The sequence below is a fragment of the Gobio gobio genome (genome assembly GCF_949357685.1).
Source record: "Gobio gobio genome assembly, chromosome: 19".
NCBI lineage: Eukaryota > Metazoa > Chordata > Actinopteri > Cypriniformes > Gobionidae > Gobio > Gobio gobio.
The window spans coordinates 25267740-25295492 of record NC_137112.1 but is presented as its reverse complement, the minus strand read 5'-3'; the positions used below and the strand labels follow the sequence as shown (position 1 = coordinate 25295492).

Below are 27753 nucleotides of genomic sequence, written 5' to 3'. Positions count from 1 at the left end.
AGTCTATGTCCTTTGTCTGTGAATATTAAAATAAATGTTTTGGGTCACGGTGCTAAATTAGATTATAGTTTTAGTTGCCAAGTTGCAGTGTTTATTAGTATCTAAATGCTGCTTTAGTATTTAAAGGGTACATGACACACAGTTTCTGCCAGTCTCATGTTAATCTTGAGTACCTATAGAGTAGTATTGCATCCTTCATATCTCCGAAGAGTCTTAGTTTTATCATATTTATAAAAGACAGATACGCTGTACTAATTCTTTCCAAAAACTGCCGAGCTTGTGGAGGCATGCAGTGGGCGGAGCTAAAGTCACACACACACACACACACACACATACACACACACACACTACATCATGGCATTATCCCTGAATAACTTTTGATTCACTATACGTTTGTGTTGTTTACATTATATGCACGTATGGCGCCGATTGCCAACAAAACAGACATTTGATGCAATTTCACTGACCGCCTGTGCTTTCCACTCATGACCGGGAAAAAGCAAACACACTTGCAGAGCTCCGTTAAAAAAAAAAATGAATCCACTGTTTCCTTAAAGGGATAGTTCACCCAAAAACAAAATGTTTATGTTTATCTGCTTGCCTTACCCCAAGATGTAGGTGTCTTTGTTTCTTCAGTAGAACACAAATTAAGATTTTAAACTCCAACCTTTGCAGTGTGATAATCGTATAATGCATGTCAATGGGGATATTTTAGAGTATGAGAGCAATGGGAGTAAAAACACATACGAATCCTTATTAAACCATGCGGCTCGTGACGACACATTGATGTCTTAAGACAACAAACGATCGGTTTCTGCGAGAAACTGAACAGTATTTATGTAAAAAAAAAAATTTAATTCTAGTATTCCCAGCACCATAACTTCCGGCGAATAAGGTCAAAATACTGGCGCAATCAAAGATAAATATACATAGATGCCTCATTCGACCGATCTTCGCAGGCACTAATGAGGATTCTATGTACATACCTATGATCGCGCCGGTATTTTGCATGTATTTGACCTTATTCGCCGGAAGTGATTAGATTAGATTCAACTTTATTGTCATTACACAAGGCAACAAAATGCAGTTTAGGTCTAACCAGAAGTGCAATAGCAGCAAGTGCAGGATATACAATGGTTGAATAAGTGCAGGACATGGATATGTACTGAATATATATAAATATATAGAGAGATGGTTATTACTTTACAGATGGTTATACTAAACAGAGCAACTATTACTGCTATTATAATGCTTGGATTTGCCAGAATATAACTCCAATTTTATTTGTCTGAAAGAAGAATGTCTTATACACCTGACTTGAGGGTGAGTAAATCATGGGCTAATTTAAGTTTTTGGGTGAACTATCCCTTTAATGCTGGGTTAGTTGGGAAGCTGAACAAGGTTACCGTTCCCTCACAACAAAAAACACACTTCTTTAGTGACATTGTTGATTTTGTGGTCTAAAAACAAAATGCCAGTGCTGCCGACGGCTTCTGTAACCCAAACGAAGTTCGTTGATGGGCGCGCTTTCGCTCTGGTTGATGTGCGTGACCTCATACAGGTCCATACTTGGAAAAAAAAACTTTCCAAAACCTTTCGAATCCTGAAGGAGTGTATTTGGCAAAGAAATACTCCGTTATACGTCCAACTAATTTTTTGACAATGTGTCCATGTTTAGCCTGAGAATCCAACTCTTTAACAATGTTAACACATTACACAGATGTATTTAAGGTGGCTAGTATGTCATTCTATTCCTATACTAAACTGTATGATATACAATGCAAGTCGTTGTCTTGTCATCGTCCCACAGTGCATCCTGGGGCAGTCACTTCCCAGATTAAATGGCATACACGTAAATTTTATATTTTTTATGTTTTACTGTGGGTTAGACGGACACCATTAATTAGTTATGTCTTATATAGCAGTACTGTAACTGCAGGGTGTCACTTACAGTCTCTCTCTGTTTTATCTCCTGTTAAAAATAGATGTTGGCCACTGTAGCTCAGGGGAGGGAGGGTAGATTAAACCCCTAAAAAGGACTCCCAAGATGCCGACTTAAGCATCATTTTTGAAAATCATTTATTTTTAAAAAATAAAATAAGAAATGATTTGTTGTGACATCAACACAAGGCTTTTTAAACATTTACAATCTAAAGCGTCTTTCAAAATAGTGCAGAGGGCTAAAAAGACACACTGGTCTCATTTTGAACAGAACTGACGTCCAAAGTTATCATGAATGTGCTTTTATCCTTTAGAAGTTGGACTTCTACAGGGCTACAACGTCCCAGTGCCGATCCCTTTGAGGTTGTGATTCCAGGTAAAATCCTATCTTACCCTATTTGTATGTCTCAAGAGTCATCAGATAAATTAAAAAGCAACAAATTAATTTTCCCCGTTAAACTAATTCTGTCGTCTTGTCCTCTTTCAGTCGTCAAAATGGTCTGAAAATTGAGGTAAATGCTATATATAGTCTTAAGAGTATCCTTACATGGGGTGGCTGAGTGAAGGCATTCCCTAAGTGAGCGCATTATTTTTGTTCCATCAGCAGGAGCTTTCCGACTGCTCTCAGGCTGCTCTTCCAACACTCAAAGCTCTTCTTTTCTCTTGGGGTAAGTGAAGATTTATTTTATTAATCTGTTAACAGAAATGTATTGGGACACGTATGCTGCCCAGGTGATCATATTGGGTGTATTTCACATATACAATTTCAACTGAATATTGAGATATAAGATATTATTGAATACTTGGGGAAAGGCTGTCTTGTGCCTAGAGCTGACATGATTCTGGACTTTAGATTATTACCAAATGTCTGTGGTAACTTTTAATTCTTCCATATTTTAATATTTAAGTGAGGGGGGGAAATGGTATTGCTTTCTCTCAGGTTTTCATGTAATGCAGAAATATGCACAAATCCTTTAATTTGTTTGTTTCCACATGAGACCTTATCGTCATAGTCATATTATATGCAGGTCAAAGGTCAAATCTAACGGATTTTGCTCAAATTCATTTGCTCCCACTTGGATTCTGAGATGTGTGTGTTTGTGTCCATAAGTTATGCCAGTTATTCTTGGGTCAGCTTTTCACTTTCTGCCTGTAATGTGATGCACTTGAGCTCACGGGTGTTGCTGATGGGCTGGAATGTGAGTAGAGGCAGTTTTGGTGCTAGTTTACAATAACCAGTAGCTAAAGTTAAAAAAATAAAAACCTAGTAATATACAGTATTTGATATACAGTTTCTATACTGATTTATATTTGGTTTTAGTCTTTATCTAGAGTTATAAGGTGATTTCCTTTATTACTTATGTGGTTTCTACTATGTAGGTCAGAATAATTTGAATTATCAAATCATTTTATATTCATCTTTTAATTACATACTCTTAAAAATTCAAATTCAAATTGCAGTGATGCCAATTTCGTTGAATCGTTCTTTAAATAATAATTTTTTGTCAATTATCTAAAGAACCTTTTTCCAACATAGAGAACCCTTGTGTGCAATGGAAATGTTCCATGGATGTTAAAGGGATAGTTCACCCAAAAATGAAAATGACCCCATGATTTACTCACCCTCAAGCCATCCTAGGTGTATATGACATTCTTCTTTCAGACGAACACAATCAGAGTTATATTAAAAAATGTGCTGTCTAATCCAAGCTTTATAATGGCAGTGAATGGAAGCCCCAAAATTTGAAGCCCCAAAAAGTGCACCCATTCATTATAAAAGTACTCAACACGGCTCGATGGGGTTATTAAAGGCCTTCTGAAGTGAAGCGATGGGTTTGTGTAAGAAAAATATCCATATTTAAAACTATAAAGTAAAATATCTAGCTTCCAGCGGACCACCTTCCGTATTCAACTTGCAAAAGAAGTGTAGCGCCTCTCGCAGTTCAAAACGCTTACGCTACATCCGACGTCAATGTCGCACCAGTTATGCTTTTTCCGTGAGTTGAATACGAAAGCCGGTCCGTAGAAACCTGGATATTTGAGTTTATAATGTGTTAAATATGGATATTTTTCTTACACAAACCCATAGCTTCCCTTCAGAAGGACTTTATTAACCCCCCGGAACCGTGTGGAGTACTTTTATAATGGATGGATGCACTTTTTTGGGCTTCAAATTTTGGCATGCCGTTCACTGCCATTATAATGCTTGGAAGAGCCAGGACATTTTTTAATATAACTGCCATTGTGTTCGTCTGAAAGAAGAATGTCACATACACCTAGGATGGCTTGAGGGTGAGTAAATCAAGGGGTAATAAAATTTTTTGGGTGAACTATCCCTTTAAAGGTTTTTCATGGAACCATCAATGCCAATGAAGAACATTTATTTTTAAGAGTGTGTATGCTACGATAACCTGAGCCTCAATATGTAATCGAAAAAGAATAGTAACACTAGATCTGTGCCATATTCATATTCAACATTCTTAACTGTACATGTTGTCCAGTATAAAAGGTGATTTAGATTGCACAATGAGTATTGGTGTGGTTATAAGGTCTTTTTCAGAGTGTTCCCGACATGCCTGCGAGGGCCATAACACTTTATCGGCAGGAGCAAACGCAACATCAAAGCTCAAAACATGTTGTCCATCACTCAAGGTATGGGGTGGATGTGGTTAAACTCAGTTTGATTGGCCAAGCATACGGATAGCCTTGGCGTGAGCTTGGCTCAGAGGCTTCAGAAGGCCAGAAGAACGCACAGCAGCCTTCGCTTATGCTAATACCGCTCTCTTTGTTGCACACACAAAGGTCAAGTGACTTGATTGGATACTCAGATGGCTAATTTGAACCGACGGTAAGGTGTAAAGATTAGCAACGCTAGTGTGCGCTGTAAACAGATTAAAGGTTAGCTACATCATGCAGGAGAAAATGTTGCTTCACAGTACAGTAGGAAAATATGATATGAAGCATGGCGCTCAAGCTTCTCAGCTGTCAAGATGGAAAATGTTTTTTATTCAGTTCACTGAATAATTCAGATTTGCTTCAGTGTGGGAGCTGTTGCTTTTATAGGTTAACAAGCATGAATAAATCAGCTTTTATCAATCCTTACTCTATATACATTACAGGACTGATTTTGTTTCTCTAATCATTTTGGCCCTTAGAAATTAGTGTAAGAGATTTTGCTAGAATTTGGTGTATGGATCCAGATATCATATTTGCAGGATTGATTACCATTTAATCACTATTTTAATCATATTTTTTGTCACAATTTTGTTGAAGACACAATCAAAGCTGTTGTTGAAGCTTTGCTGGCGCTGTTGAATGAAACATGCTGCATTTGTTTAGCATTTCCTGTTAGCATCTGTTCACGTGAGCTTATTTGCTCTCGAAAGTTGTTTGTTTTCTTTTAAAAAGAGTACTTAATAGGGTAAAGAATATGCTTCCCATAAGTGCACACTGAATGTAGAGTTTTTTTGACACTTAATTGCATGTTAATTGAAATTAAATGATAATGTATTATAGTTTAAATGTATATTAAATGCAATTATCTGAACTTTAGAGTGTTTTTTAGAGTGTTCGCTTAAGTGCATTTGTAATTTGTAATTATGTAATTTCATAGCTTCTGTTGTATTTGAAATAAGATTAAAGTGTACTGCCAAATATACTCACAGGCATTTAGGGTGAATTGAAATATTCTTGTGTATTACACATTTGTATTGATGAAGTTGCAATTCAGTACACTTTAACTTTAAATGTAATATCTATACAGTTAAAATCATAATCAGTACTTCGTATGTTAGTCAACACATCAAAATAAGTGCACTTAAGTGTACAAAACAACTGTACTTAAAGATTATTTTAAAAGTCATGAAACATAACTTACACTTAAGTATACTTTAAATTTCAAATGAATGGATTCCTTAAAGCTCTGTTAAAATCTTGGAGGAAAAAAAGAGGAAAAAAAAGAGGAAAAGCTTCCAAAATGTACAACTTTAAAATCTTCCCAGCTCTTATGAATTTTATTCAATTTATATTATATTATATTATCTGCAAATACAGTAAAAAAAAATTATATATATATATATATATATATATATATATATATATATATATATATATATATATATATATATATATATATATATATATATATATATATATATATATATATATATATATATATATATATATATATTGGACTTTTAAAGATTTTAAGTACACTACAAGTTCCTATTCAATACAATTAAGTGCCCTTCCATTTTTTTTAAACTTCATTTCATTTGTAGAATTAAGCAATTTAAACAGATTAACATTGTGATAAACATAAAAGTGATAGAAATAATGTTAAAAACAGGCTAGGTTCGTTTTTGCAAGCAAAATATGTCTTCCTGATTAGGCACTTTGGCATTCATCATTTATAATAATAACCACTATATAGTAAATCCACAATATACTGTATACTACTATAATAAATCAATAATCATTCTTCATTAGTGTAAGTACAACTACGACAGTACAAAACTGTAACAAACTGCTCACACCTGCTGACACACAGAGCAAACATGACTCAAATGCTGTTCTGATGTGTTTGGCAGGAAATCAAGCTCTCAGGTAGTGAAGAAGGAGCAGGTCCAGGCCACTGAGGCTATGGCAGAACCAGCCTACACAGTGCCAGCCTTCAGGGAGAGGTGAGATTTTACTGACTCCTGCATCTATTACAGTTCAGAAAGATATTTAAAGACAGTGTAAGAGAAAACCTCAGGCCCTGCTTCCATATTTACAGATGACAAAATGATAGTGTCACTAAACCTGCAGTTTTGGAATGTCTTTTTTTTCCTGTGTGCGCAGGGCTCCCGAGGGCATGCAGGAGTATCAGAGAATGGCGGCTCACTTTGGAAGAGATTTGGTTCAAATGCAGCAGGAGTTGCACAGAATGAAAGTGGTCACACACGAGCAAGTGAAAAATATCGAGATTACTAGAGAGGTGAATATCATATTAAACCTCTCTGAAGAACATTTCTACAAAATGCCTTTAAAGGGATAGTTCACCCAAAAATAACAATTTCCTTTTTTTATCCTGTGAACACAAAATAAAATATTTTTAATAGGGATGCACCTATACCAGTATCGGTATCGGGCCCGATACCAACCTCATACTTGTACTCGTAAAAATACCCCTGATATAGGGTGACCACCATAAAACAAACCAAATGTGGGACGATTACTAAGTTTGTGTGGGACAATGTGGGACATGTTACCAACACTAAAACATAACCTGAAACTGTTGTATAATCTTAATTTTACGTGGCATTTAAATTCAACATCACTGAGCCCAAAGGCTTGTCTGGCTATCACCAGACCAAGCTCAATTTAAGATTGAACATTGGTCTGGGGAGTCTGCTATGTATTTTCTACTGCACACGCGAGCTTAAACGCGCATAAATTAAATGACTCCGTATGCAATTGGATAGTCCTTCAACCAATCAGACCACAAGAGGCGTGATCAACAGGCAACGACCCATCGCTTCTCTATCCGTCATCGTGTTAAACCAGCCAATAGCACGCCAGGTGGATAAGCCAGTCTGTGATTGGTTCCCGCAAAAGTGTAACAGAAGCGGTAGAAATGAATGTACGGGTTTCCAAACTGAGTTGCCGGGCGAAATCAAATCGCTGGCAGATCAGGCTGGGTTTACCCAGTCTACCCAAAGGCGGCAGGCAGATAACTATTTTTGAAACAGTTCTGACCAAGTCCAACTAAAATCCAACAAAATAAATAATGAACAAATAAAACAACATGAAATTGGTTAATTGACAGTCTTCTAATTTATATACAGAATTATCCATTCGTTTTCTGACAGGGAACACATGGAACGAATCACCGCTCCACATTTTGATTGACAGCCGTCACAACCTACTAGTATCCATGTTTACTCCTTTCTTTTCAACCATTGGATAGGATTTTAAAAAATGGCTGTCGATTTGTGTAAGGCGGGATGATACTTCTGACGAAGCGCTGTTAAATAGGTGAAAAACAATGCCGCAAAAAGATTAAAAAGCCAAAAGAACGCATGCATGTTTTCTTAATATGATCATTAAAAACCAACAGACTGATGAAAATGCGGGACATTTTCTCAATATGCGACATGCGGGACAAGGGGTGAAAATGCTGTGCAGTACAACCGGGTACAACGCAAAACCGGACGGGTGGTCACCCTACCCCGATACCAAAGGCCGATACCTCACGTGACGTAACTGACACAATTTTCTGTGTACAGAGCATAGGTACAGAGACATCGGCGGCAGCCTCAGGGGTGTGGAAATACTTCAAAATTAATGACAACAACCCAAACACTGGGAACTGCATGATTTTATTATTTTTATTATGACAATGGTAATAATGCCCTTTGAAGGTTATTGAAATTTGTGCTTTAACTTTGTGATAAGCACATAAAAATAATACTTTTAATTCGAGTAATAATAAAGAAGCTGTCCTACATCCATTAGTCTCACTGTGTTTTGCTTGGAAAGCTGCCACAACACCAAAAAAAGGGGGGAAAAAAGAAATTAATAAATGTATAGGTATCGGAAGCGGTGAGTACCAGAAAAAAAATATCGGTACTCGTACTCTGTCCTTAAAAAATGGTATCGGTGCATCCCTAATTTTTAACAATGTTGTCCATACAATGAACATCAAGAAAGCAGAATTTTTGACTTTGACTCTTTACTCAGTTCTTCCTGTATTTTAACAGGTGAAGGGGATGATGCCTTCGAGGAAGGAAGTCCCTGCTGAGGTTCCCAAAGCACCGGACTTCCTGGTCAGTCTGAGATCTCACACTGTGTGGGAGAAGACTCCCGTCAAGCTGTTCTGCACTGTGTCCGGCCAACCCAACCCCATTGTCAAATGGTTCGGATTTCCGTTTTCTAGTCCAAAACCTTAATCTGTTTTTGATCATTATTCGATGACTCACACTTAAACAACATACAATGTTTGTAATATTATTTGAATATTTTGAGCAAAAAGCAATGAAACATGAGAAGAAGAAATTTGTTTGTAAATTTTTAGTAAAAACCATGCTTAAATAAATTGTCAGATGCATTTTTTCTGCTCATGCTTCATTAGTGAGGTCCATTATGTGTTTTAATGTCACTGCACATTGGCTCTCTCACTCTTAAGCATAACTGAACTTTATTTCTTTGCATTTGCAGGTATAGGAATAATGTTCCCATTGAACCCTTGAGTGCCCCTGGAAAGTACAAAATTGAGAACAAGTATGGGGTTCACAGTCTGATTATCAGCAGGTATGACCGCACACACCCTCCGTTTACAATAGTCTCCTAAATAAGCAACTCAGGTTTATCTTTTTTACAAATCCTGTACTGTAACATTTTAGTTTCAAGAGAATTTAGCTTCAATATTTACTCACCAAAAGTGAATGGTGACCTACAGGGCTTGACTTTAACACCCACCAACCCGAATTGTATCGAATCTGAATTGGTTGAATTTTATTTATAAAGTAAACAGTTTTCAATTGTAGTCTTTTGAAAAGGCATCTGAAATAATAAACCAAGTGCAATGTAGTTTTTATACATGTCCATACTGAAAACACTTCCAATACTCATTTTCCTCAGAATAGATACATGATACCAGCTGCGCTTTCTCATGCTCTCATCTTTCCGACAGCGAGTTACACACAAACCCGTCTCCACTCACTCATTCTTTTTATTTGCTCTGTGTGAATAATAATTGCTCTGTGTGAATGGCTTGAATTTCGGCGTGGGATTGTGTATTAATCCCACAGATTTTGTGCTCACACCCAAAGTGTGTGCACATAAAGCCGCCTCTCAGCACTAAATTGTTTTTTTTTTGGGCAACTTATTCGCTTAAACGTTCAAATACACACAAAATAATGTCAAAATGCCGGTCTTGGCGAGTATTCACGTAAACACAGTCAGTTATGTTTTAAGTGAACATAAAAGGTTGAGAAAGAAAATGCATGTGTAACAGTATAATGGTTTCGTGTCAGATCTTAACGTGACAGCAGTGACCTAATATACCTGCTGTCAGATTATGAGACCATATTAAAAATGTCTATATGGCAGTTTTTCCCCATGGTATCGATTTTAAAAGTGTGGATAATGAAAATGCTGAGTGGCCAGTAACTTTGGAAAGCCATAGCCACAATGGCTAGTGAGCAAAAAAGTTAATGTCAAGCCCTGGTGACCAGTAAATATTTTTTTTGTAATTTTCATATAAAAAGACTATTGCTACAGCTAAAACCCGTTAGTTGGTTAACTGTAAGTTGTCTTAACATATACAGTGAAAAGATTCATGTGTGTATATATATGTAGTTTTACTGTAAATTACTGTCAAATGCGGGTGTTTGCAAGTAAAAACATTCCCATGTAATTTAATGGTGAAAAACAGTAAAAGTACATTCACAGAAGGTGTTTACCTTGTGTTTGCCATGTTACCTTATTACCATGTGTAAATAAGTTCCCAGAAGTCCCTATGTGACACACCACATTCACCATATTTTATTTAAAATATTTTGTTTCTTGTAATTTTTGTTATCAGTAATGTAGATTAGGATGAATCTTTGATTTTGTGTTGCATTTTATGATATTTAGTTAATTTTTATATTTTTAGTGTTTTGTCTTTGTGTGTATGACCCTGTCCACCATCTATATACTAGTGTTGACCATGCTTTATAGACAGGTCACAAACAAGTAAAAAGCACATTTTAATATTACATCACTTAATAAAATATATGGCTATAAAATATACATGCAGCAATATGGCATCCTGTAATTCAGGAAACAATGTCACAATTAAAAAAAAAATGTTTGGTCATACATTTAATTGGATATTTTTTTACAGTGCAAATGATGACCATGGCTGTGAAGCAAAATTTTCAAGGCAACATTGTCAGTGAAATGACTTACATTTCATTGTTTAACTCTCACAAAGCTATCATATTCACTGTATGGAAAAGTGCAGCTGACCCCTCCCGGTTTGTAACGGCCTGGGAAAGTGAATGAAGTACTTGTAAGAGCGACACTTTCTTATTTAGTCCCAGTGAGGTTCTTCTTGAAGAAGTCTCAGCTGTTGGTTCTGCTCAACTTAGCTATGCGTCATTTGATCCTGGAACGCCTGACGCCAGTGAAGACTCACAGCCACCATTACAGTAGCACTTCTCAGACATCACAGGCCATCGCAGTGGCCGCTGTTTGATCTAATCAGGCACTCATTCATTCCTAAAAAAGCTTGTTGCATGTTTTACTACAACTCTCAGAGAGAAACAAAATGCAAATACATAAGAAAATGCCCTTGGTTAGGACAAATATGCCCTATGCATTGCAAAGGAAAAGGAGTGGCTCTAAAATAGTCCCTAGGGACTGAAGGTCACATTTCGGTGCTCTGTTCTCACTCCTTCAAGGAGAGCACAGCATGTCTGAGGCCAACACACTGCTGTCAAGTTAGATCATGTTCTGGATGCAAAAGTTTCTCCACTCGTACCAAATGGTTCATTAAAGAGGTGTGAGGAAGACAGAGAACACATTTTCCACCCTGTTAACTAGCCATACAACCCATAGCAGATCAAGCAAACATTTTGTCTCACCTTTAAGCTGACGTGTGTAATTTTCCCAATTTAAATACTTTATCTTGTCCTAATTTAATATGCATATACAATTGTAAGTAAGCCATTCGTAAAATGAATGTAGCACTTTTAAAACATCTGTTTTTGAACAGTCCGACCAGCCCAGCATAGCAAAAGTGGTTCAACCAATGGCGTGAGTTGGGGGCAGGGCTATAGTTCAGGGAAACTTTCTGAACACAGTCATTATTTTCCAGTTCTGTTTAAAATAGAGGCACTGAAATTTATGGACGCTTATTTCCGCCACTGAATAAAAAATAAAAAAGGTAATTGTGACTTTTTATCTCACAATTCTGACTTTTTTTTATCTCACAATTCTGACTTTTTTGACGAATTGTGTGATTTATAAAGTCACAGTTGCGTGTTATAAAGTCATAATTGAAAGTTATAAACTCGCAATTCTAAAAAAAAGATTTTTCCCCCTCAGAATTAGACTTTATAAGTTGTTTTTGCGAGTTTATATCTCACAATTCTGAGAAAAGTCGTCAGAATTGCTAGATATAAACTCACAGTTGCAAGGAAAATGTCATAATTGCAAGAAAAAAAGTCATAATTGCAAGTTTATATCCCCTAATTCTGCGGGGAAAAGTCTGAATTGTGACATTAAAAATTATCTTTTATATATATATTTTTTTTTATTCCGTAGCAGAACCAAGCTTCCATAGAAATTAATTACACATTTGACCTTTAAATTAAGTCTAAATACAGAAAAAAAGTCATACACAGATTTGAAACGACATTGAGTAAATTATTATTTTCATTTTGGGGTGAACTATCCCTTTAATGAATATGTCCCATATGGTCACTATAATCTATATTTTTTTTATGGGCTTGGAAAGTAATAAAGATAATTCTTTATATTTTTTGATTAGATCACTCTTTATTGACATTGTGAAATTGTGTTTTTTTTATTGCAGATGTGCAGTTACTGATTCCGGAGTGTACAGTGCCGTGGCAACCAATCCGCAGGGAAAGGCCACCTCCAAGGCTACTGTCTGTGTCAGGAGTGAGTGTCTCTTCTTTTCTCCTAATATATTTTTCTATATTGTTTCTCTTTTAGTGATTTACCTTGCTTGTTTTTCCATGTAGGGCCACAAGGGGGAGGAGAGCTCTCCCATCTGCCAGGACAAGGTAAGATGGATCTTGAGTTTGGCTGACACCCATGTCTGAAGGACCTTACTTGAGATCATGAGCCATAAATATCTGTTCTGTTCCAGGCGCAAAGTCTTGATAAGCCATGGAAACAATGTCACATTTTCTCCCCAGGGTTCATTTACGCTTGTAAACAGAAGGCAGTGTGGTAAACACCTCCTAAAGTTGTCAATATACAAAAAAGTACATTCATATTTGCTCAATCCTTAAGTTATTCTCATAGTTCAATTGACTGTTATGTGGACAAGTATGCACAGAACAATTTGCCTTTGTTATGTGAAATTTTATATGGAATGTAATATATGAAAAGTAATGAAATGTGATCTGTGATATCTGATCAAAAGGGGGCTTGGGTTTCTGTGTTTCCTGTAGTTCCTCTGCTCAGCGGCATTCATCCCAGCAAGCTCGAGGTGACCCTGCTGGACTCATTTGGAGTGACATTTGGTACCGAGGGAGAGTGTATTAGTCTGGTGTCCAACATGGTGGTGGTGCCGGATCTGCCAAACCTGCCACCTGAGGCCATGTGGTACAGAGATGGTGAGATGCTGCATATCTCATTCAGTTTGGAACCATTGAAAAAGTTTAAACTGATACTGACACTTCGCATTTGTGTGTGTAGATACTTTGCTAATGTCATCCAGGTGGGCTGAGATGTCTATTGGTGGTGGAGTCGCCAAGCTCACTCTTCCTAACCTGAACAAGGATGATGAGGGTCTTTACACCCTCCGCATCTGGACCAAGGAAGGAACCACAGAACACAGCGCTTACCTGTTTGTTAAAGGTAAAAAATAAGTGATAAATTCATTGAGTAATCTAACCATCCCTAAAATAACTAGGAAGTATACAGAGCCCCTAAAGGGAATAATATGAGATGGGAGGATCACAAACGTTCACATTCACTCAAAAAAAAAGTTTCCTTGAGAACCTTTTTGATATTTTCAAGCAAATTAAAATTTTCTTGGGGTACGGAGCCCCATAAGGGACATGATGATGGAAAAAATATGAGATGGATGGAAAAAGTATTGTTTCAGTGCTTTTGCTTTTGCGAGGGAAATCAAAGCTACGCAAAACGTTTGTGTTCCCACAAGAAACATTGCGTTTGCTCGCAAATAATTTATTAATAAATTTGTAGTGAAGGAAATAAAATGGGAGAAAAAATAATAGTTTCGATCACAAATGTTTACGTTCGCTTGCATTTTACGTTTCCCAGAGTAGCTTTGCATTATATTGCAAAACGGTTTGCCTTCGCAAAGTTTCTCGGGGAAAGTAAAACATTTGCTAGAGAATACAAAAACATTGACGTAATTTTTCCTTTCATCTCATTCATGTTCTTTTAGGGGCTCCATACTTGGGAGAATGTAAAAGTTCTGGTGATGGAAATAATATGAGATGGAAGGAAAAATGCTCGTAAACTTCGTTTCCCCAATAAACTTTACTCGCAAAACTTCTCCCGGAAAAATTGTGTATGAGAACACAAAAGAATTTTGTCATTCGCCCGCAAATGTTTATGTTCCCCCAATAAACTTTTCGCTTGCTTGCAAAACTTTTGTGTTCCTCTGTGAGCCTTTTGCGAGAGAATGCAAAAGTTTTGCCAGTGAATGCAAAGTTTCTCGGGAGGCTGCAAAAGTTCTGGTGATGGAAATAGAATGAGAAAGGAGGAGAATTATATTTTAGTGCTTTTGTATTTTGCAGAGGGAATGCAAAAGTATTGCTAGTGAATGCAAAGCTTTACGGGACAATGCAAAAGTTTTGTGAGCAAACGCAAAGGCATCGAAATATAATTTTTCCTATCATCTCATATTTTGTCCACTATTATCCACTATTTTGTCCCCTTTTGTGTTCCATACAATTATTACATTTAGTGTAACACATAAATGAGAAAGAGATTTTATAAATATGTGTGTATGTATTTGTTTCACAGATGCCACTCCCGCAGTGGCCGGGGCCCCGGGAGCCCCCATGGATGTTACAGCCTCTGATGCCAATGCAGATTACGTCCTGGTCTCCTGGAAACCTCCAAACACCACCCATGAGGCTCCCATCAGTGGATACTTTGTGGACAGGTAAAGCCTAACAAAATTATACAATAAAAAGAATAAAAAAGAAAAGAAAATATTTAGATATGTAATTAATTTAAATTGAATTTAAAAAAAAGTTTTATGATTTTGAACATTTAAAAATATGTAATTATTTAGATTAATAATGAAATTAATAATTGTTTTGCATGATGCCTTTGTAGACGTAAGTCAGGAACTAAGGACTGGGTCCAGTGCAATGACTCCCCTGTGAAAGTGTGTAAGCTGCCCGTCCACGGCCTGACAGAGGGAGCGTCCTATCACTTCAGAGTGAGGGCTGTGAACAAAGATGGCATCAGTCTGCCTTCTAGGATGTCCTCTGGAGTGACCGCTGCACAAGTGGAGAGTGATGTGGAAGGTAGGACTAAAAACAACAGATAAACATAACTTGTGTTGAAACAGGACCATTATAGCCTACACACTTTAAAAAAGTTGTTATTGAATGGAAGCAAAAAGCAAGCTTAGATTGGTCTCAAAAGTCTGACACGGTAAGTGTGCAAGATGCAGCATTATGCTTTTATGTGCATTATGTGCATAGTTATGTTTTGCTCCAAATTCACTGTACAATGAGAATTTTCTCAGATGTGCGATTCAAGTGCCTTTGATACTTGTGTATTTGTATATTTTGCACAATTGTAAGTCATTGTATTTATTTGGTGTCACATTTGAAATGCATTTAGTAAGTTGCTATAATGCGCACTCCTATATAGCGCACAGAAGCTTAAATGCATCTGCAGTGATGATCTTAAAAATTGTCTGGTGTTTAATGTTCAAAAGGAATCACCCAAGCTGATAGGAAAATGAAGTATTTTTATGTATTGAAACAGTGATTAAAATCGAAGGAAAATATGACATTGCGATTCGACAGGAGGATCTACAAGGAGGTACATTCGATTTTAGATTTCACTGAGCTATTAATATCATCTCTCTCTCTCCATCCACCTACTGCTTGCTGTCTTTGTCAAAGTATCTTAACTTAATACTCATTCCATTCATTCATACCATGTAGTAATTATTGAAACATAAAGGGGTAAACATGAACCTTTAATCTCATTTTTAAGACAATTCTTACTTGTACATTATATTAAATTATGCATGCATGCGTGTGATGTCAAAAGGACATTGTAACCAAGGATAAAGAAAAAGGTATGACATATTCATGGACCTTTTTCACCAAAATCAAGATTTTAGGCTAACATTTATATGAATGAATAAGGGAAAAGGTCCTGTATCTTGTCACCATTTCTTTTAAGTTGTTCATCGTTTTAATCACTTATTTGGCTTTATTAATTCATTTTAAATAGTCTTAGTATTTTTTTTTTTTTTTTTTTAAATGAAGATATTACATGTAATCAATATGAGGTTATAAACTGCATACATAGTAAAAATCTACAATTAGAAAATAAATAGAAAAATGCTGTTTTTAGATAAAGTACAGCATGACTTCCTAAAAATATTTCTTGTCAACTACCCAGACCTGTCTGGCAAAGTAAATAAATGAATAAATAATAGCAATGATAATAATATATTGTGATAAATAATGTTACATATAAAGTGTGAACTTGCTAACCAGCTAACCAGTAATCTTCCCATGCTAATTATACCATCACCACCTCATTTAACCCGAAACATGTCCCTCGGATTGTATTTAACCAGAAAATAAATTGTGAAATAATCCGTTAAATGAATTTCATCCATCTAAATTAAATTAATCCAAGTTCAACGTATTAAAATGTTTGTTTTTTAAATTTTAATTTACCAGGATATGACAAACTGAATTTTTGGCAAAATTTTGGCAAAATTACAATACTCAAAATATTCACAGAATATTCTGAGGAAAGTTCAAATAATCCATGCAACAGACTGTGCCTATCAGTTCTTTCTCTACAGTACTTTGGTTTTTTTTTAGCAAACAAGTCCTAATAATTTATTTATTTATTCCAAAAATTCATGTTGTCTCAACACATTAGTAGTAAGTTCAGTGTTGGGGAAAGTTACTTTTAAAAGTAATGTGTTACAATATTGTGTTACTCCCTAAAAAAGTTAAAGGTCCCATGGCATGGATTTTTTATTTTATTTTATAATATATTCTGAGGTGTACTTATATTGTTAGTATGATTTTTACATCATAAAATGTCATAATTTAGAAATTAAAGGCATTTTTTCTATACTGATGTTTGCCCTCTGGCTGAATGCCCTGTTTCAAGGGGCGTGTCTGCTGTGAGACTTCAGTAAAAACGCCCACTGTTGTGATTGGCTGACATCTTTGCATTTGAAATGTGCGGAGGGGGTGTGGTTTAACGAGGTCTGCGAGGCACAAGCCTGCCAGAGAGACGGATGTCACTTCTCGTCATCAGTTCTGTCAGCATGTCTCAGTTCAGTGAACTGTTGTAGTTACTAGCATATACTTCAGGTTATTAGTTTATTTCTAGTCGGAGGGACTGTCACTCATGTCAGAAAGTTAGTAACTTTAGTAAATGATGGATCAGCGCTGACTCGAGACGTGAACCGTTTAGAACGATTCAGTCCGATTTGGTAAACTAGTTCGACCGGTTCACTAAAAAGAACCGGTTTAAAAGAACGATTCGTTCGCGAACCGGACATCAATGGACCAGAGACGGAGCGATTGCTAACAAAGTTATATTGTAACTACTGAGTTGTGAGAGCTCTGTCAGCGTGAGTTTATTGTGTTTGTATCTGAGAGTTCTGAATAAACACGAGTCCCAGTCACGGCAGGCCGTCTTCCTCCTTATTCTTCCAACTTTGTTACACATGTAATCTACCATTACCGCTGTCAAAATGAACGAGTTACGAGTAAGTGTTGATTATAGCATTACTTTTTGATATTTTCCTATCATATGAAAAGCGTCAGTGACGCGCATTGAGTACACCGCACAAACAAAGACAACAGCGTAGTAATTGAATGTAATACAGTTTATTGTGGGGATAGCTGGCTTGCCTAGCCCGGATACCCAGCGCTTACCCCCCTTCTGCTTAATCTCGGCGTAAGGCGCCTCCGCTGTGGGCCAGATGCAGTATTGGGGGTCGGTGATGTTGAAGGCCGACCGGTCAGTGCAGCCTGAGCCTGGGCTTGCGTGAGGTTTATCTCCAAAAATGTGGCTCTGCCGATGTTGAGCAGAAACTCACGACTGTATGCACATTTTAGAACAGATAGACGCGACGAGGACGTACAAAAACACTGACTCACGATAGAAAACACGAAAACACCGTTCTGTCGAGAGAGAGCGAAGCCGCAGCATGAATAATAAAGTTCTGTGTGAACTTGAATAATTAGCTACACATCAGAAATCACTGATCACAGATCAGAAGGAACTGAAAAAGAGACTTGTTTTCCTTTGTACATCCAAACACTGAGAAACTGCCAGCATTCACTCGTTCACAAGCCATGATCTCTCGAGGACAAACAAATATGGCGCTCGCATGGGCGTGCCAAATTCTCTGGGCGGAGGAAAGGGAGGTAACAGTTTCTGTTATGACGTCATAACAGGAGAATTCAAGATCAGCTTGTCTGGGCTGTCATTTTCTCAAAGGCAGAGAAAGACAGCCAGAACTCGTTTTACACCGATCAAAAATTCTAGCCACTTGTGGACAATATTCAGGCTAGGGGTACTCATATTAATGTTGAAAAACCTCATAAAATGAAAATTTCATGCCATGGGACTTTTAAAAGAAATTTTTACTTAGTTACTTTTTTGTAATGCGTTACATTACAGTTGCGTTACTTCTTCTCACCTGGGCTGGGCTTGCATGGTTGTATTTTAATAACAAAAAAAAAGTTATATTTTTGGCAAATGTTAAGGCCCTTTCACACCAAAAGTAAAATGAAAAGCCTCAGGCTGAAGGAAACGCTAATTCACGCCTGTACAGTAGAGGTCAATAAATGGGAAAACAAAGTAACTTGCATTACTTACTTGAAAAAGTAACTTGGATATTTTGTTGTAAAAAATAATTGATTACGAAACTCAAGTTACTTAATGCGCTACCCCCAACACTGGTTACTAACACACTTTGAAAAAGAGTGTAAATAGATGATGTCAAAAGTATTTTGTATAATTAAACATCTGATTTATTCCTGTTTAGTGTATGTTACAATACCAGGTCCACCCACCAATGTGCATGCTACAGAAATAAACAAAACATACATTGTTCTGAGCTGGACACCACCTAGCCCTCGCGGACGGGCACCTGTGTGGTACCTCATTGAGAAGGTGTGTGTTTGTGCATTTTTATATGTGTAAAAAAACAGCAACTCATAAATTCTGATATAATGTTAAAAATGTATTAAATAATAATAAATCATGTAAATTTGTAAATGGTGTAAAATCTTAAAAGTTTTAAGAATATACATAATGCTAGATTTAAATGAGTCATTCGTCAAGAAAAAAGAAACCTGTTGTAATATTGAGGAATTTATATTTAAAATTCTATAAACTACTGTATATTACTCTTGTTATTAACAAGTATTTTATAGCAATTTTAATGTAAAATTTAATTGCACCGTGCTAGTCATTATATTTTGTAAATAGATTGTTTATCCCATAATTCCTGGATTTTAAGTGGAAGCTCTCCTCATAATGGTCATCTATGACTCTCCACGGCTTAGTGTGTAGGTGACAGTCACGTCTGGCAGAGAGTCAACACTGCGGTCCAGCTACGATCCCCCCGTTACCCTGTTTATGATATGGAGGACCAGAAATCTTACCGTTTCCGCATAATCACTGTCAACAAGTATGGCTCAAGTGAGCCGTCAGAGCCCACAGCACCCATCCAAAAGGTGGACCCTTATGGTAAGAAGGCTCTAACTGTCAAACTGCAACTTAATAGACCTGCTGTTCTAGTTGTCTAACTCTAGATGGCAAACTATGTTAAATACGCTGTCCGAAAGATCGTTAAGATGATGATCCTACAAATGCTGCTTGCGTAACTACTTCCATGCTGTACTTTGCAGGTATTGTTTCGAACATTGGTATGTATGTTTATGCTTCCACAGCCTTCTGCTTTGCGAAAAGGAAATCACTTCTCACTGAAAGTCTCAAATATTACTATGATCTTAAATGCTGTCCCCTCCACTTGTTGTTGTTTGGCTCACATTTGCTGTGTTTTAGTTCCACTTATATCCGTCCACCATAACATGTTCACTTTCAGCATGGCAGACTTCCACTCCCTATTAAATCTTATCTTTATTAAAACTTTTTTTTTTATTATTATTATTGTGTGTTTGGTTTGTGCAGGTGTCCCCTCTGCCCCGGGACAGGTGATTGCTTCCAGAAACACCAAAACGTCTGCTTTTGTTCAGTGGGAGGTTCCAAAACATGCCAACAACCTGATGGGTTACTATGTAGATGCCTCTGTGATCGGCTCTAAGGCCTGGTTCCCTTGTAACCACAGACCTTACAAACACAGCAGGTAAAATATACACAAAAATGTCCAGATTCATATTTTTCTCACCAAAGTTTCATAGTGTTTTCTGGAAGTAGGTTAACATTGCGCATGTCCGTCTGGATTTACATTTGTCAGGTTTGTAGTCCATGGTTTGGTCCCAGGAGATACCTACGTGTTCCGTGTGCAAGCAGTGAATGCTTACGGACTGAGTGAAGAATCACAGGAATCTGCTCCCCTCTTCATTGATGCTGCACTTTGTACGTACACAAATGACTTCTATAGCAAAGTCTCTGTAATGGCTTTATAAAAACAGTAATAAAAGGAATTGAAAGTTAGGATAAGACAATGAATTGACTAAAATCGTGATTATTATAATTGTTTATCAGTAAGGAATTCATTCATCACACTAAATAATCTGTTATCCTGGCCAGAATACAACAGTGGCCCTTGTAGTTTATATTGAGACGTACTGGCATGGAGGTATCAACATGCAAAAAAATGTTTATATATACACTATATTACCAAAAGTTCCCATTCTTAATCCGTAAGGTTTAATATGGAGTTCCCATGGCCCACCCTTTGCAGCTATAACAGCTTCAAATCTTCTGGGAAGGCTTTCCACAAGGTTTAGGAGTGTGTTTATGGGAATTTTTGACCATTCTTCTAGAAGCTCATTTGTGAGGTCAGGCACTGATGTTGGATGAGAAGGCCTGGCTCGCAGTCTCCAAGCTAATTCATCCCAAAGGTGTTCTATCGGGTTGAGGTCAGGACTCTGGGCAGGCCAGTCAAGTTCTTCCACACCAAACTCGCTCATCCATGTCTTTATGGACCTTGCTTTGTGCACTGGTGCGCAGTCACCCCACACCATAACCGCCAAACTTTACACTTGGCACAATCCAGTCAGGCAAGAACCCTTCTCCTGGCAATCACCAAACCCAGACTCGTCCAGAGAACACGTCTCCACTGTTCTAGAGTCCAGTGGGGACGTGCTTTACACCACTGCATCCCACGCTTTGCATTGCACTTGGTGATGTAAGGCTTGGATGCAGCTGCTCGGCCATGGAAACCCACTCCATGAAGCTCTCTACGCACTGTTCTTGAGCTAATCTGAAGGCCACACAAAGTTTGGAGGTCTGTAGCTATTGACTTTGCAGAAAGTTGCAGACTTCTGCGCACTGTGCGCCTCAGCATGCGCTGACCCCTCTCTGTGATTTTACATGGCCTACCTGAGTTGCTGTTGTTCCCAATTGTTTCCACTTTGTTATGATACAAAATTAAATTTCACAATGAAATTTCACAAATGGTCTTAATGCACAGGTGGCAACCTATTTTGGAACACCTGAATTCAATGATTTGGAGGGGTGTCCCAATACTTTTGGCAATATAGTGTGTATGTATATATGAAGAGTTCAGATGCAAAAGCCTCTAAAAGCCACTTCGGTCAAAAATGAGATAACGATACTGAGTGAATGCTCTCCGCATATAGTATCCGTTCATAAAATACTGTCACTTCAAACCCACTAAATCCCAGCCTCAGCCCATTCAGAAGTACCAGTACTTAGGTTGAAACCTATACATAGAAGCTTGACAAACATGCTTATTTTAAAGAAAGGCTTTTGCATCTGAAGTTTTCATATATATATATATATATATATATATATATATATATATATATATATATATATATATATATATATATATATATATATATATATATATATATATATATATATATATATCTTTTCTTAGGGGTCAAACTGTTTTTAAATGGAAAAAGTACTTTGTGCATTTAGTAGAAACATGAAATCTTAGAAACCTGAAACCATGCAATGGGTGTAAAATTTTAAAATTTCACCTATGTTATCTTATACAGTGGGTGCAGTGGAGTATGGTATGTATTTCATTTATAAAGTAATTTAACACATCCACTCCTGATATTTACACACCAGCCTAATAAAATCAGATCTTTTTTACTCAGTATACAGTAAAATCATTGCCATGTGAGACACACACAATATAAGCACAGTAAACGTGAATTTATGTATGCCAACCGTAACCAATCACTCTAACAATATCACTGTATCTAAGTGATTCTGCTGTCACAGTAAATGATTTTAATCACTGCACCTGATCATTATTTGTTCCACAATGGCTCGTCCACAGCTCCTGTCACTTATACTATATGTGATCTTCAGGACCTTTATTCTTCTCGCTGAATGATTTTTCCCTCTGTCCCACATGATCAGCTACTCCCTCTGCCCCATACGGCATCAGTCTGCTGAACTGTAATGGATCCTCCATGACCCTGGCCTGGAAACGCCCCAAACACACAGGCGGCTCTAAGATCAAGTCTTACTACCTGGACAAGCGCGAGGCAGAATCGGTTGATTGGAAGGAGGTTAGCCCGAGTCCGGCTGTCCACAGGACCTACACGGTATGCTCTACATGAATATTTCTTATTTGTGTACTTTATACAAGAACTTTTGATATGGAAATAATCTTTACTAATGCAATAAAAGTGTACTCTAAATGTATACTTTTGGTGTGTGTTTCACGGATTGGTGTGTGTTTCACAGGTGGAGAATCTGACTGGTGGCGTTTTCTATGAGTTCAAGATTCAGGCTCTTAACTTGGCCGGAGTTGGCCTGCCATCTGAGCCCAGCAAAGCTTTTGCCTGTGAAGCCTGGACAATGGCTGAGCCTGGTCAGTACCCTGTTTACTCCACTATACTACTGTCAGTTAATATCCATCAGTATTACTGATTTAACTGCACTGACACATCGGATGAAAAACTGAATTGAGCTGAATAAGGATACTATTATGCTACAGCTGATTTACAGCAGAATTTTAACTTGTCTCATATTTAATGAAGTTTGCATCATTAATGCTGTCACTTTTCTGTATTGTGAAGCTGCTTTGAAACTATTTCTATTGTAAGCCCAAATACAGAAATGTTGGGACATTTTGTAAAATGAAGAATCTGTGATTTGTTAATTCTCTTTAACTCTTTAGCCATCAAAATTCATTTTTTTATATTTACAAAATACACTTAAGCTGGTCAGTGAAAACTAAGAAAATATTTTCTTTGTATTTTTGTCAGTTAAATAAAGGTTCAAGAGAATTAACAAATCACAGATTGTATTGCTTTTTTATTGCTAAATCCAACTTTTCTGGATTTGGGGTTGTATTTATGAGTTAGAATGTTATACACGCGCACACACACGCACACACACACACACACACACGCACACGCACGCACACGCACACACATATATATATATATATATATATATATATATATATATATATATATATATATATATATATATATATATATAACAATGCCATTGTTATACATATATGGTATATGGTAACATATATATATATATATATGGGCCACTTTTTTGTCCAAGTGCATTATTTTCTTTTTAAATAAATTGATAATTTCCTGACATATATCACCATATTCTATAAAACCTATTTAGTTTGAATTCATTTTAGTAGCCTACATTTAAATAATACATATTATTTTATATTTTGTTATCTTAAACCCCCAAAATTTCAGGTGGTGCAACTGTCCGAACAAATGAACAGACTAAGAAAACTATTTAAAATGGTGTCTTAATAATAAAGAAATTCAAACTAAATACTATTGCATCATTTTAGGTTTGAAACCTTTGATATATATATTTTTTATAAATATAAAGCTTTTGAGAACATTGAAAAACTTTTGTCCAGCCATTTATACTCTCAAATCTCAGGGTGGCACAACTGCAAACAAAGCGCTTTTATTATGAATTGACAATAACAATAATTGGTAATAACAATAAAAGATGATAATGCATCATCCAGAAGAGCCCAACTTATCCTTGTGTTATGAAAAGTTTTGTAGATCTCTCTCAAATACTGGTAAAAGCTGCTAATTTCAAGTATGTTGGTACACTTTCCATGTCAGGTGGTGCGACTACAGTGTACAACTATTTGGTTGTACCTTCTGACATAAAAACAGTAATAAAAAAAAAAGAAATAAAAAAAAAAGAATTTAAAAACTTTAAAATGTTATTTAACAACTTAAACTTTAAAAATTGTTCATGACAAACATATGCTTATCAGTTTTGAAAAAAAAAAAAATTGTAAACCTTTTTTTTTAAGCTTCATTATATATACAGTATATATATTCGATGATGTGTGTGTAGATGCACACTCAAATCAGTCACTCAATAATATAAATAATATATAAATATTGTATTTATCCATGCATGTTCTACAGCAGAAAATACCATGTCTAAATTGATAATTTTTCTCTTTTTTCATCAGGCCCAGCATATGACATCAGTTTCTGGGAGGTGCGTGATAGCTCCATGCTGGTGCAGTGGAGGGCCCCTGTGTATACCGGAGAGAGTCCCATCACTGGCTTCTTTGTGGACATGGCTAAGAAGGGCTCATCAGATTTTGTCACTGTGAATGCCGAGCCAGTTGGGCATTGTTACCTGAAGGTATGAAATTAAACTAATTTTGTTGCCAAATTCAAATGACCTCTCAATTCAAGAAGTGGCACAGAAGATAAGAACATAAATGAATAAATTTTATTCAGTATTCAAATGTTTATACACTGATATGTAGGTGACTGGACTTGAGGCTGGAGCGTCATATGTGTTCAGAGTGCGGGCTGTGAATGCCAATGGTGTTGGAAAAGCCTCAGATGTGTCCGATCCCATATGTGCAAAAGCACTGCCAGGTAACAACCATTCTTTAACATGCAGCATAGATACTATTGTTCCAAGCCCGTATTTAGGGGCTTTTGCACCCGAGGAATGTTTTCAGAATTCCTATAACTATTGATAACTATTGACGGAAGTACCCGCTTTTTATTACATATACTTACTCACTCTTTATTTTGCTATTGTTTTCTGTTATTTTGTTGATGAAGGTACAAAGGAGATTGTGTGTGGTGTGGATGAAGAGACCGGAGACATTTTCCTGAACTTTGAAGCCAGTGAAATTTCTGAAACCTCTAAGTTCAGTTGGTCAAAGTCCTACAAAGAAATCACTGAGTCAAGCAGGGTCTCCATCACGTCCTCTGGAAGACAGTATGTCTGATCTATGTGAATTTTTAATTGTATTCAACCCAATCTCATGAGTATTTGTAAGTATCGGACAAGTTGGCAATTTCATACAATCTGACTCATATGAAAACATGTGATTTGAAGGTAAAACGTTTCCATGAAGGTGAGATTGAATGAATTTGCAACATATTTTCCAAATCGTAAAATACCTAGGAATTGACATGAGACTGATGTTGCATTTATGATCCACAGCATCATAAGTTCTGTAGCAAAGTGGTGTAAATTAACAAGCTGTAATGTTTTCTGTTAAGCTCAAAGCTGACATTTGTAAACCCTGAAAACGACGATCTGGGCATCTACTCCGTCGCAGTGACCGATACAGATGGAGTTTCATCCAGTTACTCCGTCAATGAGGAAGGTCAGAGATGAGGGTGTAAATATCTCCATCATTTACTTCTAAAGATTAAGTTCTATGAATATGATGCTGGTTTTCTTTTACAGAGCTCAAAAAAATGCTTGATCTGAGTTACAACATCAGACATCCTAGTGAGTTGCCTGTGGATTATTCATGAATGTTTTTGCTTGCCATTTAATGAGAATCTTGATTAAAGGGATAGTTCACCCAAAAATGAAAATTCTGTCATCATTTACTCACCCTCAAGTTGTTCCAAACCATCTGCTGAACACAAAAGAAGATATTTGGAAGAATGTTTGTAACCAAGCAGAGAGCAACCATTGACTACCATAGTAGAGAAAAAAATACTATGGTAGTCAATGGTTGCTCAATCTGCTTGGTTACAAACATTCTTCCAAATATCTTCTTTTGTGTTCCAAATATCTTCTTTTGTGTTCAGCAGAACAACTTGAAGGTGAGTAAATGATGACAGAATTTTCATTTTTGAGTGAACCATCCCTTTAACTAAGAATGATTGTCTGAATGGTGTTTAAACGGATGACCTTTTCCCTTTTTTTATCAGCTGTTCCACTGAAGACGGAGCTGAACTATGAGATTCTGGAGAAGGGTCATGTGCGTTTCTGGGTCCAGGCTCTGAAGTTGTCCTCCTCTGTCAACTACAGGTTCATCGTCAACGATAAAGCCATCACGAGTGCTGAGGTACAGCTCAATACATCACTGCTTCAAAATCACTTAAACAACAGCATTTTCAAAAAAAAAAAAAATTACTTTAGGAACAAAGGGTATTATTATTATTATTATTATTATTATTATTATTATTATTATTATTATTATTATATTAAATGTTGTTGTTGTTGTTGTTTACAAATAATAATACATTTACAATTAATTAACAAAATTACCCAGTTATAATCTTTTTATTATTGTTGTTTGTTTATTATTAATATTTAATAATAATGATGATTATATAATATTAATAATTATTATTTATAATTTTCCCATTTACAAATAATTAACAAAATTACCTATTTATTATTGTTGTTGTAGTTTACGGAAACATAATATTATTATAACAATATTATTATTATTATTATTTATTGTTTGTTATTATTTACAGATAATAATACATTTACAAATAATCAATACAATTACCCAGTTAGTATTATTATTGTTGTTGTTATTGTTTACTAATACATTTACAAATATAAAACAAATTAGACATAGCCAGTTATTTATTATTATTATTATTATTATTTACGAATAATAATACATTTACAAATAATCAATACAATTACCCAGTTGTTGTTATTATTATCATTATTGTTGTTGTTGTTTACTAATACATTTACAAATATTAACATTAGCCACAGCCAGTTATTATTTATTGTTCATTATTTGTGTGATCGTTGTTATTGTTGTTTTTTTACAAGTATCAATACGTTTTTAAAAAATTACACAATTACCCAGTTATTTATTATTATTAATTGTATTATTATTATTGTTGTTGTTTAGTTTAAACCACTTGATAAAAACATATTTGAAATGATTTTACTGTGTGTTTAGGGTTGCAAAATCAGCCATGATGTTTCCTCTGGAATCATCCAGATGACTGTCGAGCACTTCACCAAAGCCAATGAAGGCACTTACACCATTCAGATCCACGATGGCAAGGCCAAAAGCCAAAGCTCACTGGTTCTTGTGGGAGATGGTAAGGGCTTAACAGTGTCCAGTCACAGTTATGGGATTTCTATAAGTATAAAACCTCTGTAAGCAAATGCTCTTTGTATTTTTTAATTTTAGCATTCAAAGTTGCTCTGAAAGAGGCTGAGTTCCAGAGAAAAGAGCACATCAGAAAACAAGGTTTGTGAAGCTACATAAATACCAAACACATTACAAACTTGTCCCCCATATTCTCAGTATTGTTTGCACTGTGTGGTCAGTTTTCATTTATTAATCCATCACGTTTTTCTGGTTCTCTCAGGCCCTCACTTCTCAGAATACCTGTCTTTCCATGTGACAGATGACTGCACAGTGATGCTTGTCTGCAAGGT

The 27753-nt window shown here is 36.3% G+C and overlaps 1 protein-coding gene across 2 annotated transcripts in view; it reads left to right on the top strand.

The window, feature by feature from the left end:
- The first annotated feature begins 2255 nt into the window (after positions 1 to 2255).
- Positions 2256 to 27753, top strand: part of myom2a (myomesin 2a) — a 28927-nt gene continuing 3429 nt past the window's right edge. Inside the window, exons 1-32 of one of the 2 annotated variants that reach the window (XM_079845269.1) lie at positions 2256 to 2317; positions 2429 to 2453; positions 2546 to 2609; positions 4491 to 4593; positions 6531 to 6623; positions 6784 to 6919; positions 8685 to 8839; positions 9142 to 9234; positions 12509 to 12597; positions 12681 to 12722; positions 13116 to 13280; positions 13363 to 13524; positions 14665 to 14806; positions 14983 to 15176; positions 15646 to 15702; positions 18920 to 19047; positions 19443 to 19626; positions 19788 to 19805; positions 20071 to 20245; positions 20357 to 20478; positions 22095 to 22112; positions 22468 to 22655; positions 22798 to 22924; positions 24539 to 24717; positions 24845 to 24959; positions 25152 to 25311; positions 25599 to 25705; positions 25789 to 25833; positions 26265 to 26401; positions 27266 to 27410; positions 27503 to 27562; positions 27684 to 27751. In XM_079845269.1, the coding sequence (XP_079701395.1) occupies positions 4514 to 4593; positions 6531 to 6623; positions 6784 to 6919; positions 8685 to 8839; positions 9142 to 9234; positions 12509 to 12597; positions 12681 to 12722; positions 13116 to 13280; positions 13363 to 13524; positions 14665 to 14806; positions 14983 to 15176; positions 15646 to 15702; positions 18920 to 19047; positions 19443 to 19626; positions 19788 to 19805; positions 20071 to 20245; positions 20357 to 20478; positions 22095 to 22112; positions 22468 to 22655; positions 22798 to 22924; positions 24539 to 24717; positions 24845 to 24959; positions 25152 to 25311; positions 25599 to 25705; positions 25789 to 25833; positions 26265 to 26401; positions 27266 to 27410; positions 27503 to 27562; positions 27684 to 27751 (3384 nt within the window). In that variant the 5' untranslated portion in view covers positions 2256 to 2317; positions 2429 to 2453; positions 2546 to 2609; positions 4491 to 4513. Of the gene's footprint in view, positions 2318 to 2428; positions 2454 to 2545; positions 2610 to 4490; positions 4594 to 6530; positions 6624 to 6783; positions 6920 to 8684; positions 8840 to 9141; positions 9235 to 12508; positions 12598 to 12680; positions 12723 to 13115; positions 13281 to 13362; positions 13525 to 14664; positions 14807 to 14982; positions 15177 to 15645; positions 15703 to 18919; positions 19048 to 19442; positions 19627 to 19787; positions 19806 to 20070; positions 20246 to 20356; positions 20479 to 22094; positions 22113 to 22467; positions 22656 to 22797; positions 22925 to 24538; positions 24718 to 24844; positions 24960 to 25151; positions 25312 to 25598; positions 25706 to 25788; positions 25834 to 26264; positions 26402 to 27265; positions 27411 to 27502; positions 27563 to 27683; positions 27752 to 27753 lie in introns of those variants that run through there. The other variant, XM_079845270.1, reaches the window with a different exon arrangement.